An 18,501-nucleotide genomic window follows, 5' to 3' on the forward strand; every position below is an offset into this window, starting at 1 on the left:
TCTTCCCAAATATATAGAGAAAAAGTGCATCTATTAATTGCCTAGATGTTTTACAATTGCCTTATCTTGGACATTGACCTGTAAATGTGAAATTTTATCCTTGCAAAGTTGGAGCACAGTTAGCGCACAACTTCCACTGTTCCACAGAACACTTGGTTTAATTTTACTTTTTGCAAGGCGCAAAGAAAAACATTTCAGCCTCTTAAGAACAAATCCAATGAACATTTCTAGTTGTTGAACATATACTTCTGATGTCGAAAAGTTCATACATATTTCAAAATGGTGGAGCACTGAAAACCATTTCCGTTGTTTGTGACATCCTATCAGGTTCCTTGTGTCGTAGGAATGTAGGATAGAACAGAATATGAACAGATTGAATCTAATGCAATACTGGTTTACAGAACTTGATCCAAGGAGGGCCAATTACAATAGAAATTATATACACTTAAAAATGCATATTTCACAACTGAAGAGGCGTAGGAGGAGACAAGCTTCTTCTTTTCCACAGCAAAACTTCTTTCTTATTCTTCTTCTCCTCATCTTCTTCTTCCCCAGCTAACCCAATTTTCAAGTTATCCAAACGATGACGATCATCATCAAGCTTTAGTAGATCAAAATCCGATAGCACACTACGGCTGTCAAACCTCTTCATCTGACCCAATGAAGGCACTCTTTCTGGAGCACTACTATTTCTGGATAATGAGCTTGTAGCAACCGTAGCATCATCCTTGGTATTACCTTCGTCTATGAGAGCTTTTGGGATCATATAAACCTTGAAAGTCTTCTCTTTGGGAACACACAGAGCTAAACTGGTGCTCTCTTGTGCTGGTGCTGGCGGTGGTGGAGGGCTGACCTGCTTAGCCTTTGGCTTGCTCTTCTTCTTTTTCTTGTTCCTGCCTTTTACTTGTCCCATGCAAGAAACCTTTGGAGAAGTAGGTTCATTTAGAGAGAATCTGCTTGATTCACTCTGCTTTCTCCTAGCCTCTTTTGGAATAATCGATACAACAGGATGCCGGGGGCTTGCCGGCGAGCCTTTGTAGGTGACCGCAGGCGCTGCAGCTTGTGAAAGGAACTTTAGAATCTGGATACTTAACTTTGTTTGCTTCTCCATTTCTGAGCGTTGAGCTTCAGCTCAGCTCAATTGTTCCTCTTCTTATATAGAGAACATAGAATTTCAACTTCTTCGCCCAAACCGAGAGAATGAAATAGTTGACATTGTCACACACGTAACGTTTGGTAATAAGATGTGAATTGCGACAAATGAGAATTGTAAGGAAACTAGTGATAGCTCCATGCCAAGCCGGCATGAATAATAAACAAAAGGTTTGCTTAAATCACACGTGAGATGGCGGCAACGCAAAATTCAACGCCGCTCACAATAATTTAGATTCAAGCAATTCTAGCTAAAATGTCAGCATAGATACGGATTAAAAATAACACTTAAGAAAGATCGAGAGAAAACCTGATCGTTTTCATTACAAGTGGTACAACTCGCGTGCAACTCTTGAATGTTTTATAGCCTATAGGATAAGGTAAACAATGACTTTGTAACAAAGCTAGAGATACGACAGGTTCTGTAAACCTTGTTTGTGGAAATCCGTTATCAGAACACCAAACCAGAAAAATAATACATATCACTGAAACAGCCAATAGTTTGGCAACAAAAAGCTGCAAAATCATACGCTGCTCCAGAGTCTTCTTCCCAATCTCACTGCATTCCTCAAAATAGCTCCAAATTGTGAAACTAAAAGATCAACTGCAAGTTCAGACAGATAAAAGAATGAATCAATGCTATAGCTTTGGGCATATAGATTGATATAGAGAAAACTAAATGATCGTCATTTTCTGGAAAAAGGGAACTAAAAAAATAAGCCCTTCCTTTTTCGTTTTCCACACATTTGGCATTAGAATTGTTATCTTTTGTCTATCCAAAGTAATTTGATGCACCAGTAATGCAAAGACTAGAGCTTGAGAAAAAAAAAATACCTCCCTCTCTCCAGCTACAGAAAGGATTATTGCCTTAGCGAGTGCTCCTGTCATCTTTATCACCCTTTTCACTTGTTTGCGGAGTGTACTGGCCAGTGGATGATGGGGAGTACCCTGGCTGACTGGGTGAGTACCCAGCACTTGGACTGAAAGCAAAAAGAGGAGATTCAATGAGCAATCGCCACAATTTACAAAATTTGAACGTCACTATTCAATGCAACTCATGCGCGCCCAGTTTACCTGTACTGTGGAGAACTTGGGCTGTAATCGGGGCTCACTCCAGCGGTATATGGGCTGAACAAGACAATTTCATCATCTTTCAACACAATATCCAAATATAATAGCAAACAATGAACTCCATTATAGTAAATAGGACATTAAGATTACCTGCCAGGAGTGTATGAGGGGCTAGAGGGAGAATAAGATGGTGATGTGGGTGAATATGACGGTGACGTGGGGCTGCAGCAAAGAAAATGAAAAGTTAAGCACATAAAAGTAATCATTCTAAGCTAGAACAATAGGTACATCAATGAATTAAGGGGAAAAAAAATCTCATCAGAACTGCACTAGAAAATGCTTCGCATTCTTTGAATGCCACAATGAACTCAATTGAAGTCTGCAAGTTAGCCCACCTGTAATTTGGAGAGGTAGGACTGTATGGGCTGGCTGGTGACAATCTTGGACTGCTCGGAGAGTACGCCACCGACGGGCTATATTTTGCAGAAGGAGGATTATAACTCGGAGAGGTAGGGCTATAACTAGGAGAGGTTGGACTATAACTCGGGGAAGTTGGGCTGTAACCAGGTGAAGTTGGGCTATAGGCAGGGGATGTTGGGCTGTATGAAGGGGACGTGGGGCTGTATGAAGGGGATGTCGGGCTGTATGAAGGGGACGTCGGGCTGTATGATGGGGATGTTGGGCTGTAAGCCGGGGAAGTAGGGCTGTAAGCGGGGGAAGTGGGGCTGTAAGCGGGGGAGGTGGGGCTGTAGCTTGGGGAGGTGGGGCTGTAGCTTGGAGAGGTGGGACTGTAGCTTGGAGATGTGGGGCTGTAGCTTGGAGAGGTGGGGCTGTAAGACGGACTTGTAGGAGAATATGCCGGGCTGGTTGGACTATAACCTGGAGAGCTCGGACTATAAGTTGGAGAAGTCGGACTATAACCAGGAGACGTGGGGCTGTAACCCGGCGAGGTGGGACTATAACCAGGGGACGTGGGGCTGTACCCAGGAGAGGACGGACTGTATCCAGGAGATGATGGGCTGTAACCTGGAGATGAAGTAGGAGAGAATGCCATTCCACTGACATAGGGAGAAAACTGAGCATCTGACATGGGAGACATTCGCATATTTGGGCTCAGCAGATAATTAGGTGACATCATTCCATCACGATATGGGGTTCCCGACACTGGAGAACGGGATGGTGTCATGCCAAAATCAAGGCCATCCATATAACTAGGCAGCTGCAGTTCAATGGCATTCTTTAGCATCTCATCATTGAGATACAGCGCACAGTCTCCAGTCCCAATTGGTGCCAGCTGCCCTAACATTATATTTTCAGTCACACCCCTCAGATGATCTGTTTCTGCAAACACAGATGCATCAAGCAGAATATCCACTGTTTCTTCGAATGAACAACGCATCATTGGGCCGGTATCATTCCTGTTGATACCATGACGTGTAATGGCCATCAAGTGACCACGATATGTCATGGTATCACATAGGATAGCCAGATGGCGGTAATTCACATAAGATCCATCAAATGATATGACAACACGCAACTCATCCAGCAAAGACCGACGAACAGCCTCAATACCAAGAACTTCAATAATTTCTATCAAATGATTACTTGTCGTTCTCCTGGCATCAACGTCATCATGGCACAGCACTGCTAAAAGATTAACACCTTCTGTATCTAACATCCACTCTTGCTCTGCTTTAAATCCTTCATTCTGATCAAACTTGTTAACTTTACCATGCTTTATGAACACTTTGTTGATATCCGGGATACCTCGAAGAGCCATTTCTGTAAGCATGTTACTCTCAATCTTCTTCAGGAAAACATCATCTTCAGCAGAATCTTCTTGTGAGTCCCCTTTTGGAGTTTCCTCATTCATGATACGAATTCGAAGGATCAACTTCTCAGCATTGTCATCGTTAAAAATACAAGTTAAATCACCATCAAATTCAGCGTTTATCTTCTCAGCGATGTCAGCCATGCTCAATTTCTTATCCACCATCATTTCACGATTCAACTCAATACGAAGCAACCATGGAGATATTTTATCAGGGTTGACCTCTTCATCTGGCATTTCGTAGTAAGATCTCACAAAATCAAGATCCTCTTCTATTAATGTGCTCATTGGATCCGGATCGTACCATACTTCTGTGGCTTGAGTAACACTACGTAAGGTAGTATATTCCAAGGCACACTGCACATTCTTGGCCCTCTCCTTTGTTTTATTAGCTTCAGGCTTCAAGTAAACAGACAAGGATGGAGTTTTGATTCGCTTGGCAACATTGATAATTTCCCTCAACCTGGGTACACCTAGTGTAACATTTTTTGCACTCACACCAGCATAATGGAAGGTATTGAGGGTCATCTGAGTGGCAGGCTCACCAATAGACTGTGCAGCTACACAACCAATCATTTCTCCAGGCGCTACAAGTGACTGCAGGAACCGTGACTCTATCTCCCCAATTACCCACTCAAATGCCTCACGAGTGAGCCTGTACTCCTCCAACACCCTTTTACTAGCAAAAGTGCTGCGGAGCAAAATGTTGAAAAAGAGAGTTGCATTCTTTTGTGCTTCAACACTCAACAAATCATCACCAGGAACAACCCTCAACCTCTCCTGGAGTTTATCAATAGCCTCAACGATTTCCATTGGATGCATATCAGAAGTCCTCCTGAAGTCGATTTTAAAGGTTTTTTGGGCATTCCAAATGAGCCTCTTCAGGTTAACAGGCAAGGGCCAAGAATTATCACCAGTGACAGCAATCTCTGTGCCAAGTTGAAGCCTATCAGTTTCAAGCTTCGAAACTTCTGCATCAAACACACTGCGGAACTCTCTAATAGTTTTCAGATCCTCAACATGTTCAGGCAGCATATAGTCCGGATTCCAATTTTCATCATCGAACACATAGGCAAAGGTCTTGTCGAACTCCTTCTTTTTCATTTTTAGAGAATCCAGCTTTTGAGATTCAATCCATACAGCATCCATTCCATCTTCTCCATAGAGAAACTGTATGACGTCCCCCAGGGAATTTCTCACAGTCCCATCATATTTGACCATAATATCCTCCATAGCCTTCACCAGTCTCCTCTGGATATACCCAGTCTCAGATGTCTTAACAGCAGTATCTATAAGACCTTCCCTACCTCCCATAGCATGGAAAAAGAACTCCTGTGGAGTTAATCCTCGAAGGTATGAATTCTCAACAAAGCCACGACTTTCTGGTCCATAGTCATCCTTAGTGAAATGGGGTAAAGTACGGTCTATGAACCCATAAGGAATTCGTTTACCCTCAACATTCTGCTGTCCCACACAAGCAGTCATCTGTGATATGTTGATGAAACTTCCCTTGGAACCGGCTGTAACCATAGCCTTCAGATTGTTACTCTCAGACAAACTCTTCTGAGCACTACTTCCAGCATCATCACGAGCCCTATTCAAGACCTGAACAGAGATAGTTTTAGTAATGAACATTTTGCAGCCTGAACCATAAGAAATTGAAGAAAAAACCATGTAAACACACCTGATTCACTTTGTTTTCAAAAGAATCCATCATAGTTCGCCCTGGTTCAGGTTCCAGACTCTTAGATTGGGCTTTACTGATAAGTTCTTTAACTTCATTTTTAGCCTTGGAAATAGTTTCATTGATCTTTTCCATCGTTGCTGCATCAGCGATAGTATCCCCAATTCCAATGCTAAAAGCATTCTGCAACAGCCAGTAATTCACTAGCCATTGGGTATGACCAAGGAACTTCCGGGCAGCATCTGGACCAACCTCTTCCCTACACGGGCAACATAATTTATCTCATAAGTTTCACATCTCTCATTTCAGTCATGGAAAGATGCCATAATCAAACACAAAAGAACATATAAATTTTCTTTATTCTATCCCAGTTTTACACACTTAAAAAAATGCCTTGCACACGTGGCTAAACATTTCGCAGCCTCTACTACTCAAAAAGAGCATTTTTCTGTAAAATAACTACACATCTAATGCACGAATAATGATTGCAGAGCTGATAGTTATATATTACATACCATATGACGTGTATAAGACTTCCAGTAGATGTCCCAAGTGCCTTCTTGCACAGAGTTCCAGAAAGTAACTCGCCTTTTTCTATTCTAACGTGAGTGTCACCAGGGGTGATGTTACCAGTTTCTGACTCCGAGTGCCATGCTGAAGTTCTCTGGAGATTTATTTGCTTTGGTATTATGAGATTAAACACCTGTTTTCCAGTCCAAAGAGGCCGTGGTTTCAATATTGCAGGAGCAGGTACTTTTCCATCAAAATCCTCCCACCACATCAAGATGTTCATGAAAACATCCTGAAAAGAATGGACAAAGATATAAGAAACATATGACAGACACCTCATATATGGGAAAACATGACCAATATCACCGTACCTTCTCTATGAAGGTATCCCTCTTCGTGATCTTACGACAACCAAGTAGAGTATCTTGGACAATTCCCATCACAGGACGATTTGATTGAGGCGAGACAATGCATTTGGGCACCATCATTAGCTCCAACACTTCTGCCCTTGTTTCAAATGATTGGGGAACGTGCATGTTCATTTCATCTCCATCAAAATCAGCATTATAAGGCGAAGTGACAGAGAGATTTAATCGAAAAGTTGAGTAAGGCATGATTTTGATTCTGTGCCCCATGATAGACATTTTATGCAGACTGGGTTGACGATTGAAGAGGACAAAGTCTCCATCATTCAAATGACGCTCCACCTAGAAAAAGTAATAAAGGTTCAGAATAGTACTTCAAACTGAAAGAGAAACAACCAAGGTTCACCATGCTCTCATCAGATGTTGTTTTCCTTCAAAAAAAACATACCTTATAACCAAGCTCCAAATGGTGATCACTACTTTTCTTCAAGTAACGTAGATCAAGCCTTTGTCCATCATCTCTTATTATATACTTTGCACCAGTTTTACCTGGTGGAGGATGGGGCCCGTACTCAACAAGCTCCTTCAACCTATATTAGTGAAAGAAGATCCCAGTAGCATAAGATTAAAATGAAACTGCATTACAATATAGATGGAAAAATGAGAAAACAAAAAAGAAAATTCACCTTTCAATATTGTAAGGAGTCACAGTTTCAGGGTAAGTGAGATTCAACGCAATACTCCATGGTACTCCTAATTGATCAATATTTATGTTCGGGTCTGGTGTAATAACTGTACGTGCTGAGAAATCAACCCTCTTCCCCATTAAGTTTCCTCTAATCCGGCCTTCCTTTGCCTTAAGCCTACTACAAATTGATTTGATAGGTCTCCCTGATCTCTGTGTAGCCTGCTCAGGAGCAAACAGATTCAGAACATGCATATTACAAAAGTGATGATGGTTAAGACAAAGGTAGGTCTACGGACATTAATGAATCCAACAAGAACCCAGATTTTGGTTTATAGGCAGTTACATACCCTTGGTAGTCCAGGCAACTCGTTATCAAAATATGTAGCTATGTGGAATTGCAAAAGTTGTGCAAACTCTGAGATAATATGAGCGGGTGATCCGTTTCTTTCCTGCTTCCTTAGATTCTCATTGTGGCGGATAATCATAGCCAGCTGATGTGTCAAATCATCCTGAACAGCAAAGATATGATATCAGAGAACAGCCCAAAAAAATATAAACAAATAACCAAATCAAGATTCTGTCTTCAGCTGCTATTAACAGCTTGCTAACAATTGAGAAAATGAGACTTGCCTCACTCCTCGAGGAGGTATCCATCATCACGGAAGGTCTCACAGGTTGTGGAGGAATAGGAAGAACTTGCAGAATCATCCAATCGGGACGTGCATACTTTGGGTTCAATCCCAGTAATTGACAGTCCTCATCACTGATCCTCTTCAATACACTAAGAACCTGTCAAAAATTCAACACACTATTAACATCATAAAATACGTGCGCGTGGAAAAACACATTATATCAAACTGAAGCCGGTTTCACTCACCCTCTCGGCGGTAAGGACTTGCTTCCTCTCCACAGGTTCAGGAAGCTGCTCCTGGTCATCACTCTTCTTCCTCTGTGCTTTATACTCCGCAACCATCTTCATACCATCTATAGACAGCTTGGGCTGCTGAGCACCACACCCGCCCCGGCTTTTCTTTAAAGGCTCGTCGGTATCCTGCACATCAAGATCATCACCTCCTTCACACTTTGTTTTATTCTTGCTCGCATCCAAAATTTTCTTCAGCCGATTTTTCGGATTCTTTATCCTCAAAGCTGTCTTAAACTTGTGGTCATCCTGCAGTAAGTAACAATCACATGAAACTTATTAATGCCAGCTCAATCATCTAAACCCTGCGCAATTCTGTAGAAACTAATTAAGGCTCATACCTCATCAACAAGGATTTTGGAGCAGTTAAAGCAGACGCAGCGCATTATAGACAGCACAGTCTTCATAAACCCGATGTGAAACATAGGCTTGGCAAGCTCCAGGTGTCCAAAGTGGCCGGGGCACTCGGCCATGTTCGCCGTGCAAGTCTCACACTTGAGCTTCCGGTCAATTGTCCCCAGCCGAGGGTCACTCAACCCCGCCGTCTTCGGCTTCCCTCCCAGCATTGTCTCACTGTGCTCAATCTGCACCACAGACATCTGCCTCTGCAAAACCAAAACGAAGCACAAAGCTTCAGAAACATACTAAACGAATCAAAATTCGAGAATGGAAAAATTGAGAAGCTAAGAAGCTGAGAGTTTACGATTTCGTCGGGGCTGAGTATGCCGAACTGGACGCGGCGGACCTTGGCGACCTCGCAGGGGGAGAAAGGGAAGCGGATGTCCATGGTGGCGATCCGTTTAACGAAACCCTAGGGTTTTCAGGCGGAGTTGAATTTGGGGGTTTTGGTTTTTTGATTCTAGAATTAAACTCTCACTCAGTGTTTGAATTTTGTTCGTTCTTCTTTTTGTTGTTTTGAATTAAACGGGTGTTGTTTTTGTAAGAGGGAGATCGAGAGAGCTCGATTTCGCTCTGGATCGTCTCCAAAAAGAGAGACTCGGTTAAATGGCGGAATGGGAGCCCCTAAGGGTGTATTTATAGAGGAAGAGGGGAGGATCGGGTACCGACTTGACACAGAGACGAAACTACCCTTTCGATTTTGACTAAAATTGTGGCGGCGAAGTAAACTCGGAAGGTCCTGATTTGTAATATCTCTGGTAGATATAAATCCTCCGAAGCCCAAAGAGTATGAGTTCAATGGCCCAAAACGATAGTCAATCTTCCCCAATCATCTTAGGAACGTAGGGACAAGAAGGGATCATAATGTTATGGTTTCACCAAGTTTGTTATAAAGGAAAATCCTTATTGAGAACTCGAGGCATGCTCAGATAAGGAAATGTATGAGAAGTCATAGAGTTAATGAATCTAAGAAATGCGGTAATTAGAGTTTATATACACAACTCAAATTTATTTGTCCTTCGCATATTGTCCGTTACCTAAAGTACGAATAGTTAAAATCAAACTTTCACTAGTAATGAAAAAGTGTAAGGGAAATCTCATATGGTAATTTATGACATGTCCTACTCAAATACCCGTTTTTTTTTTTTCAATGGATAAACTCCATTAAAGCATAGACAAGCCAACAAATAAAGAACAACAACTGAAGAACGAGACTAAAGAAAAGAAAGTAACAACTCAAAAACCGTCAAATTATGTTTAATAGACAAGAGAAAGCGTAGTTAGTGTCTTATTTTGTAATTACTTTGTTTTGACGACTGATTGTATTTCTCAAACGAAGAAGTCTTTTTGTGAGCTTCGAATCTCTTGGGCCTAATCAACAGGTCGTTCTAATTTCTAAACACCAAAAAGAAGAAACAGGTTGTTCTAAACACCAAAGCCGCCAACAAACAAAGAATGACGAGAAACTGAGGAAAAGCAACTGTTGCAGATCGAAGAAAAACTATCAGCAAAGCAAGCCAGCCATCGACAAAACAGCTACCGCACCACTACCATGCGGGGGCAGCCCGGGGCAGAGCTCACTAGCTCAAACAGAAAAAAAGAGTTTACACCCCAAAGTGGTATGTTGAGTTTGATTCTGATGATTATGAACATGTTCTTTATATTCCAATTCCGATAATGAGTTAATATCAGAGATCAAAACACATCCCATAACTAATTCAATCTAAATCGACACAAAATAGCTAGTTGTTTTTGGAATTGATATGCCCCAAATGGTTTTATCATAGATTCAAAGACTCTCAACCTCAGAGTCTATAAACTATGCAACTCTAGACATGTACAATGATGATCATTCCATTTATCTCAAAACTGATGTTTGCCTTTTAAGGTTTATGCCCCGAGCCCCTGACCAGTACTCTGGTTATCCTCATCATTCTGCTCAGTCATTCTTGCCGTCCTTCTTAGACATCCTTTCATCCTCCTCGCTTATCGGCGTTGAATATTGGCCAGATGGGGAGTGCTCACCACTTGGGCTGGAACAGAGGAACGAGTGAACATTTCAACATTAGTTCCAACAATGATGCAAAAGACGTGTCAAGAGAAAAAGGAAGGTTTTATACGGATCAATTTAGAATTGGTTTGTGTAGCAGCATAGAAAGGTTGTTACCTGTACTGTGGAGAAGTCGGGGAATACTCTGGGCTCATTCCAGAGGTGGTGAATAGGCTGAGTAAGAACCATATGTTTTTTAAGACACAACAGTGAAAACAATGCCGTACAAAAGGTGAGGTGAGAGGTGATTGAACCTCTGAAGATAATCTGTTTCTGCAAAGCCTGAAGCATCCAACAGAACATCCACTGTTTTCTCAAACGAGCATCGCATCAAAGGACCAGTGTCATTTCGATTGATACCATGACAAGTGATGGGCATCAAGTAGCCACGATAGGTCATGGTATCACAAAGAACAGCTAGGAGTCGGTAATTTACATAGGATCCATCAAACGATATGACATTACGTAACTCATCCAGCAATGCCCGTCGAGCTGCCTCAATTCCAATAACTTCCATAATCTCATACAGGATCTCTTGGTATCAACATCCTCATGGCACATGACATCTAGGAGATTAACACCTTCAGTATCCAGTATCCACTCTTGCTCTTCAGTAAACCCTTCATTTTGACTTTTTGAGCACCACAGCCACCCCGACTTTGCTTTACATGCTCGTCAGATTGTGCGCCGTGCAGATCAGTTTCATCACCACCTTCACACTTGGTCTTGTGAACTGGAAACCTCCATAGGCGAGTAAGGGAACTGGAAATCCATGGCGGTGGTTACTCCGATTTGGGAAACCCTAGGTTTTTCAGTGATTCAAATTCGGTGAAGCTTTTTTTAAAAGTTTTAGTTAGTTTCAATTTTTATGGCGGTTAAAATTTGAGTTTCTGTTAATGACGGAAGGTGTGTGAGGAGAGAGAAAGCGATTGTAGAGCTTCATCTCCCTTTGAGTCTCTCTGAGGAGTTCTCTAAACGAATGAGGTACGAGGCCAGGGGTTGCATTTATAGAGGAGATTGGGAGAGTTGTGGGATTTTGTAATGACCAGAGTGCCCTCAAAGGTCGGCCGTAGTTTCGGGACCTCCCCCCACCGACCATACACGTGGACTCCAAGCCAATCGAACCTGTATTTCTAGTTTTCTACTACTTGTTTCGGGTATCCAGTTTCATACGGGCCAAGAGCAGATCCACCGGCCCAAAACGGAATGCGCGAAGTCAAGCCGCCCTTTTCACTTTTCAGAGAAAATTCCAGATAACGTCACCAAACGCGCTTTTGCGAGAAGTACCTTATATAAAAGCCAAACGCGAAAAACCCCGATCGCCAAAATGGCTTCAGCTTATTCTTCATCTTCGGTCTACACCTGCACGGAGTGCGGAGCCAACCTGAACCTGAACGCCGCCTATCTCTACCCGCCGGACGTTTACTTCGAGGCCGGAAACAAGAACACGCTGTCGTTTTCGGGGATCGACACGACCAAGTTTAGGTTCGAAAAGGAGGACAAGATCAGGCCCTTTTGGGAGACCCGAAACTATTGGGGGATCCAACGGACGAGGACCAAGATCAAGTGCAACGGGTGCGGGCGGCTGGTCGGACACGTGTACGACGATGGGCCGCCGATGATGGAGGGGAACGGGCAGTTTGGGTTTGGGCCCAGCCAGGTTATTCCCAGGGCGGCTAGGTACAGGTTCAAGATCAAGGCCTTGAGGGTTGCTTCTCAAACATAGTTTGTAATTGATTTATTGATCATTTTAGTGTTTTACTGTAAAGAATGTGACACTTTTTGGCTGAACGAATAATGGTTTTGTGGTTTTATTCTGTGCTGAATTGATTCTGTTCTACCAAGATTGAGACTCAACCGTGAGCTGAAACCAAATGAAAAAACAATCTGTATTGAAACTTTGGTTTCGAAATTGGAGTGGCAAACCCCTTGTCACATCCATTCCCAAGCTGTGTTTCGTCACGAACTTAATCAACATGTTGTGTCGACTTGTTTACTACCACGACATGTTTGGTGTTATGCAAGGAAATTTGTCCTTTTGAAAATAGGTTAAAGTGAAAGTTGATTTTGTGTCTCACTTCTTGGCAGGGTCGTGTTATGACACAAAATTTGGTGATGTGTTGTATCACGTTGAATTCCGTCGTGTTTAAGTAGGTAAACAATTAAGACAATACATTCAATTAAGGTTAAAAACTTGAGACAATACCATAATCACCTGTAGGTATGAATTGCTACCCCAAAGTAGATGTTTCTGTGGAAGATTTTTGGCAGATCACACCACAGCAGGTTGATTGTTTAGTAGCTATGGAAAAGATGTTCAGCAAAAGTCCAGTACCAACATTTATACAAAATAAAATTTCATTGTCCAGAATACTAAACCACACCTGTAATGAAATCTTCTGAGTTAATCTTTTAGTATATGTGTCAATTTCAAGGGAACTTCTTCTGGGTTGTTATCAACCTGTGGTGGTTAACTTTGATCTGATGTATTGACTATTGACCAAGCAGTCTATTCTTAATTCTTTGTATGTATACATGCTTGGAAATTAATTATCACCCTTTAAGAACATGCTGCCAAACATTTCTTACTACAAAACTTCAATTTTCATCTACCAGTCAATTGTCTCCTGTTTCTCTACTCTTTATAAAAGATCAGGTTGGAGAATACAACAGATTATGTCTGCAAAAACCAATATCTATCAGTCAGACTTGAAAGTTAGTTTGGAGTAGTAGCTAATTCTGGGGGGTTGGTCTTGAATGTTCCATTTCCAATTAAGACTAGCTTCAATCTTTTGTTTCTTGGTAGCAACCGACACCTGAGCTGAGAAAATCAACTGAAAGGTTGATGAAGATGAAGCAAATGGAGCAGGAAAGTGCAAAGTGCTGCGTCAAGAGAAAACAGATGAGTTCATCACCATCACCGCCGCCTCCGCCACCACCATTCGCAAGATTCTTGGCTAAGAAGAGTGTTGTTGAGAGTGTGACAAAGCGAGAAATCGCCAGGTTTTGGAGGCAGAAGCGCATTAATGAGGAGGAGCACCTCCTTGCAGCGATCAAGGCTGCAGCACGCATTAGAGCTCGCAAACTCTCGGTATGATCTACTTGGCACTGATTAGTGATTGCATGTATTGGAAAATTTGGTCAAATTATGATGAAAGTTACTGATACATTCACAAGTATAAGCTGGTTTTGTTAGCAAGGTAAGGCTAGCCATGTTAATGAGCTAGTTAGGAACTAACACTGAGGTTAACCATTTTAAGGAGATCAGTTGCTTGCCTCTCAAGTATTCTTGAGGGACTCACAAAAATTAGATGATTGTAGCCATTCCTTCTCTTTGCAAATAGGAGACAGATGGAATATAAGAAGAAGGGATTAGTTTCTTACATTAGCTTAACTTGTTGGAAGATGTATGGTTTGTAGGAGGAAGACTACAGATCTTTTGAGGAGTCCTTGAATGATGATGACAATGATGGCAAGGATAGTGACGCCGCATTCAAAGAGAATGAGAACAATGCTGAAATCCGTGTTGGAGTAAAGGACTGGTTAGTTAATTTCTCAATCAATCATAGAAAGAGAGCAAAAGTCACAAGAGTTTCCTTAACAGAAAGCTTTCAAACATGTGCAGGTGGACAAAAAGCAAGTATGCATACTTAAACCAGCCAGATATGGATTCCAAGGAGCCTCCGAAAAGGCGTAGCTCCACATTTGTTCCTAATTGTTTCTCCTATAAGCCAACTCCTCTGTACCCAACATCTCTTGGTGTCTTTTAAACCACCTGAGCTGCTTCATTTGATTCAATCATATGTCTGCTAAGAGATGCAAGTTTGTATGTATAATATATATTTGAAATAAGTAAAAGGTTGCAACCTTTGATGGAGCTAGGTTTCTGTGTACAGTCATAGACACTACGATTTATTTGATTTGAATTGAATGGGATCTAGTGTAGCAGACCCTTAGGGGCACAATTTTTTATGTGCTTCATCTGGTAATGAAGAATGGATTGTGCTTCTCTGTTTTGACTCTGTAATCAACTTACCGTATAAAATCTATGGATCAAACCAAACTCCTCACTTAAATTACAGAAGAAGTTGAAGCACAAAAAATGGAAAGAAGAATTAATAATGAAACATCACCAATGGTACACAGCACAATGACCACCTTCAAAGAGAAATTCATATTTACTGCAGCTGCAGTGTTTGTCTTTCGGATCTGCAGTCAGTTCCCCTCTATAATGTTCCTCATTCTACAGTTGTCATATCTGATACATTTTGCAAGTAGACAACAATGAGAAAGACCTGAAAGATGAAGACAGTGGCTGCCTTTCATGAGTCTTTGGAAGTGAGATCAAAGTGAGCCCTATCATCAGAATCATATCCTATTAAGCTCTTCTATACTTCTAGCATGCCAATCATTCTCCAATTAATCTCATGTCTCAAATCTTTGTCTTGCATCTCATATCATCCACAAGAGGTACAGTGGGAATTATTTCTTGCTGAACCATGCATATGGGGGAGTGGCAGGAATTTGACCAGCTAAACATTGCCGCCGGTGGACATAAAAATTCGGGCATAGAGATGAAACTGAAACGATATGTACCTACTGCGGCTGCGCTTGGTGGAATCTGCATTTGTGCAATGGCTGTTATGGCAGATCTCATGGCAGCCATGATATCAGGAGCTGGGATTTTGCTTCCTCTAACAATTTTATCTTAGTGTTAATTGTGAGACGTATGAAGAGAAAGAGTGCTAGAGAGTGTACACAAGCCACATTTTGCAGAGAAATCGGGAGATATCGACATATAGTGTAATTTGTATTGAGCCATGTAATTTCAGTAGTAACGTTTGATTATACTAAGGTATTAGCTTTTTCCATATCTTTTATTCTTAAAATCATGTGTGGAACAGTGGAAGTAGATAGTTAACAACACTACATACCATGTGAGTATGTAGACTTTCTGAGCAGACCAAAAAGTTACGATATTAGCTTGTTTTTATGAAAGATTAGAGATTATATTTTCTAGATCAAAGATTATATTTATGTATTAGTCAAAAATATATGGTATACTCTGTGGTTTTATGAACTGTGTTGATAGCTCTTGCCCTCTGTGGTTCATGTACTGAAGACATTGACCATTTGTTCTCATCCTGCACTAAAGCCTCGGCTGTTCGGGACTTCGTGAATCATTTTCTTACCCATCCTCTAGGACATGCTTCACAAAGTCCCGTGTTGAAAATTGTAACAAAAAAAAAACATGAAAATAATAATTAAAAAAAAAAGAAATAAACTCGGCCAATTCGTATTTCGGAGCAAAAAAAGTCTTCGAAAAACAAACAGACGTGTGTAGAAGTAGTCACACTGATGAAGAAGCTTCTCTAAATCTCTCTCCCCCCTGTGTTTCTCCAGATCTTGATTCGATCCCTAACAATCCCCAATCTCTTACACTTTCTCCTTTCCACCGTCACTGTCAAACCCCACAGCCATGGCCGTTAAGCCCAGGCACGGCCGCGTCGGCGGTCGCAAAACGGCGACGTCGTCCTCGACTCTGGTCCTCACTTTGCTCGTCATGTTCACCTTCGTCATTCTCATCCTCCTCGCTCTCGGAATCCTCTCTGTCCCGAGCGGCTCCTCCGGCGACTCGCCCAAGGCCAACGATCTCAGCTCGATTGTGCGCAACAGCGCCGAGAGGTGAGCTTGAATTGTATTTGTGGCTCTTGATTTCGATTCTCGATGGTTAATTTGGTAATTAACGTGAATTCTGGGGTTTAATAGGAGTCCGGGAGATGATCGGAGCAAGGAGCAGTGGGTTGAAGTCATCTCGTGGGAGCCTAGAGCTTTTGTTTATCACAATTTCTTGGTAAAGCTCTATTTTTTAGGATTTTGATTTATAAATCTTTTCCATTTTTATTACTGTTTATTATTTGAGATTAGCATTTATTAAGTTCCCATATATCTGCATTGCCAATTTTACTCTACACACCAATGCTGTAATCTGTGACAATTGCTTAGATGAGATTATTGCTTCATGAATTATCAATAATTTGATTCGATGTGATATGAACCGCGGAAAGCTGACACCTGGTTGGGTGATTTTGGCAGACACAGCAGGAATGTAATTATCTAATCGACCTAGCCAAGCCTCATATGGAGAAGTCGACAGTGGTCGACAGTGAAACTGGAAAGAGCAAAGACAGCAGGTGTTTGTTACTCACCGGCTTCTTTTGTGTTTTCTCAGTGGAATGTGTTTTGTTCTTTGTATTTCCTTGGTTTTTTGGGATCATGTGTGATAAGATTGGTTTACGGCCTGTGTGCAGGGTTCGTACAAGCTCTGGGACATTTTTGGCTAGAGGACGGGATAAGATTATTAGGAACATTGAGAAAAAGATTGCTAATTTCACCTTTCTACCTGTTGGTAAGCTGTTGTTGTCCTGCACGCTGTATTTAATATTTGTTAAAATTTATGATTCTGTAGTGTGTATGATGTCTCATACAATTTGAAGCTGTTTTATTAATCCAAACCCTCAATATACAGAGCACGGGGAGGGACTTCAAGTTCTCCACTATGAAGTTGGACAGAAGTATGAGCCTCACTTTGACTATTTTCAGGATGAATTTAACACTAAAAATGGAGGTCAACGTATTGCTACAGTTCTGATGTATCTGTAAGTTTGATAGCATAGTTGTGTAAACCCTGTTTCCTCTGGTTCATTACATAGAGCCACCTGTGTTGATCCCTGATATATGTTTCCTCCTCCTGTGCGGTGCAGCTCAGATGTTGAAGAAGGGGGTGAGACCGTATTCCCTAATGCCAAAGGGAACATAAGTTCTGTGCCTTGGTGGGATGAGCTATCCGAATGTGGGAAAAAAGGACTTTCGGTTAAACCTAAGATGGGAGATGCATTGCTTTTCTGGAGCATGAATCCTGATGCAACTTTAGATCCTTCCAGTTTGCATGGTGAGTGGTTGCTTACAGGAAGTTATTTAATAGGTTGGAAAAGCATCAATTTTAGGTGTTGGGTGGTTTTAAGCTACATTATGGAAGATTTTCTATGTACATATTGCATTGACCAACAGAATATCCTTAAAAGAGTTTATTTGAATTTTTGATACAATTTTTATTATTAACTTACTGACAAATATACACCAATAATACTCTACAAAAGTTTTGAATGTCCTATTCTGTTTCAGGTGGATGCCCTGTAATCAGGGGGAATAAATGGTCGTCTACTAAATGGATTCGTGTGGACGAGTACAAAGTCTAAAAAACTACACAAGAGGTGATTATGATGAATGTTTAAACGTACATATGGGAATCTTTTTAATTTTGGGTTGCTGTATAATCTGATGCTACAACTGATCGAATCTCTCAAAACATGAAAACAAAAATTCTTGAAATCAGCATTTTAACTATTTATTGGTTATTTTCTTTATACTTCTGTGTTGTTTCTTTACTTCGGTTATGTTCTTCTCAAATATCGTTTCTGGCAGGTTATACAAGTTCTTATGTTACTGCTGTACTTGTCAAAATTTCAAGCCCGAGCTTCAATACCTGTGCTTCCACTGTCATTTAACCCTAGGGAGCTGGTGGACACCTGCATGGCTTGGAGATTTGATGGACTAGTTGTTGCTCTACTAATTCAAGTTTTGTTTGTGAGCTATATTCTTGTTATCCCTACCACTAAAAATAAAGCATTCACATTTTTCCTTCGCCAAACAGCAAGTCTTAGGACATTGAGTCGATATTATATGTATAACATCAACGGAAAATGAAGAAATTAGATTTACCGTCGTATGTTTCTATCTTATGTTTAGATTTACTTCATATGTTTCTG

General features: G+C 41.2%; 5 protein-coding genes across 5 annotated transcripts; 3 read left to right on the forward strand and 2 right to left on the reverse strand.

Annotated features, from left to right (window-relative positions):
* Window positions 1–200: 200 nt before the first annotated feature.
* LOC126805003 (uncharacterized protein At1g76070-like) lies at window positions 201–1,201 on the reverse strand. Its single transcript, XM_050532090.1, has one exon. The coding sequence runs from the start codon at window positions 1,109–1,111 to the stop codon at window positions 461–463; it is 651 nt and encodes a 216-aa protein (XP_050388047.1). The 5' UTR covers window positions 1,112–1,201; the 3' UTR covers window positions 201–460.
* A 220-nt stretch (window positions 1,202–1,421) lies between these two features.
* LOC126805002 (DNA-directed RNA polymerase II subunit RPB1) lies at window positions 1,422–9,210 on the reverse strand. Its single transcript, XM_050532089.1, has 15 exons — window positions 8,927–9,210; window positions 8,565–8,828; window positions 8,179–8,472; window positions 7,932–8,090; window positions 7,649–7,810; window positions 7,300–7,520; window positions 7,062–7,203; window positions 6,620–6,955; window positions 6,254–6,540; window positions 5,739–5,997; window positions 2,619–5,659; window positions 2,374–2,445; window positions 2,227–2,280; window positions 1,987–2,132; window positions 1,422–1,756 (listed from the first exon to the last, which is right to left on the reverse strand). The coding sequence occupies exons 1-14, from the start codon at window positions 9,008–9,010 to the stop codon at window positions 2,021–2,023; spliced, it is 5,487 nt and encodes a 1,828-aa protein (XP_050388046.1). The 5' UTR covers window positions 9,011–9,210; the 3' UTR covers window positions 1,422–1,756; window positions 1,987–2,020.
* Window positions 9,211–11,902: 2,692 nt separating this feature from the next.
* On the forward strand, window positions 11,903–12,674 carry LOC126795726 (uncharacterized). The gene has a single exon (XM_050522498.1). The coding sequence runs from the start codon at window positions 12,000–12,002 to the stop codon at window positions 12,396–12,398; it is 399 nt and encodes a 132-aa protein (XP_050378455.1). The 5' UTR covers window positions 11,903–11,999; the 3' UTR covers window positions 12,399–12,674.
* Window positions 12,675–13,430: 756 nt separating this feature from the next.
* Window positions 13,431–14,681, forward strand: LOC126795698 (uncharacterized). Its single transcript, XM_050522478.1, has 3 exons — window positions 13,431–13,763; window positions 14,093–14,214; window positions 14,298–14,681. The coding sequence occupies exons 1-3, from the start codon at window positions 13,518–13,520 to the stop codon at window positions 14,440–14,442; spliced, it is 513 nt and encodes a 170-aa protein (XP_050378435.1). The 5' UTR covers window positions 13,431–13,517; the 3' UTR covers window positions 14,443–14,681.
* Window positions 14,682–15,987: 1,306 nt separating this feature from the next.
* Window positions 15,988–18,455, forward strand: LOC126797548 (probable prolyl 4-hydroxylase 10). The gene is made up of 8 exons (XM_050524230.1): window positions 15,988–16,357; window positions 16,442–16,526; window positions 16,769–16,866; window positions 16,984–17,081; window positions 17,202–17,331; window positions 17,437–17,624; window positions 17,858–17,946; window positions 18,158–18,455. Exons 1-7 carry the CDS (start codon window positions 16,152–16,154, stop codon window positions 17,929–17,931), a joined length of 879 nt encoding a protein of 292 aa, XP_050380187.1. The 5' UTR covers window positions 15,988–16,151; the 3' UTR covers window positions 17,932–17,946; window positions 18,158–18,455.
* Window positions 18,456–18,501: the final 46 nt, after the last annotated feature.

The sequence above is a fragment of the Argentina anserina genome, chromosome 1 (assembly GCF_933775445.1).
Source record: "Argentina anserina chromosome 1, drPotAnse1.1, whole genome shotgun sequence".
NCBI lineage: Eukaryota > Viridiplantae > Streptophyta > Magnoliopsida > Rosales > Rosaceae > Argentina > Argentina anserina.

Excerpts from the sequence above, each read along its gene's own strand:
- LOC126805003 (XM_050532090.1), bottom strand. The coding sequence starts at position 1,111 with ATGGAGAAGCAAACAAAGTTAAGTATCCAGATTCTAAAGTTCCTTTCA.
- LOC126805002 (XM_050532089.1), bottom strand. The coding sequence starts at position 9,010 with ATGGACATCCGCTTCCCTTTCTCCCCCTGCGAGGTCGCCAAGGTCCGC. Across the intron at positions 8,473-8,564 it reads CCAAAATCCTTGTTGATGAG|GATGACCACAAGTTTAAGAC; the intron begins GTATGAGCCTTA and ends TACTTACTGCAG. Across the intron at positions 7,521-7,648 it reads AGTTGCCTGGACTACCAAGG|GCTACACAGAGATCAGGGAG; the intron begins GTATGTAACTGC and ends GCTCCTGAGCAG.
- LOC126795726 (XM_050522498.1), top strand. The coding sequence starts at position 12,000 with ATGGCTTCAGCTTATTCTTCATCTTCGGTCTACACCTGCACGGAGTGC.
- LOC126795698 (XM_050522478.1), top strand. The coding sequence starts at position 13,518 with ATGAAGATGAAGCAAATGGAGCAGGAAAGTGCAAAGTGCTGCGTCAAG. Across the intron at positions 13,764-14,092 it reads TTAGAGCTCGCAAACTCTCG|GAGGAAGACTACAGATCTTT; the intron begins GTATGATCTACT and ends TATGGTTTGTAG. Across the intron at positions 14,215-14,297 it reads CGTGTTGGAGTAAAGGACTG|GTGGACAAAAAGCAAGTATG; the intron begins GTTAGTTAATTT and ends AAACATGTGCAG.
- LOC126797548 (XM_050524230.1), top strand. The coding sequence starts at position 16,152 with ATGGCCGTTAAGCCCAGGCACGGCCGCGTCGGCGGTCGCAAAACGGCG. Across the intron at positions 17,082-17,201 it reads TTTCACCTTTCTACCTGTTG|AGCACGGGGAGGGACTTCAA; the intron begins GTAAGCTGTTGT and ends CTCAATATACAG. Across the intron at positions 17,625-17,857 it reads AGATCCTTCCAGTTTGCATG|GTGGATGCCCTGTAATCAGG; the intron begins GTGAGTGGTTGC and ends ATTCTGTTTCAG.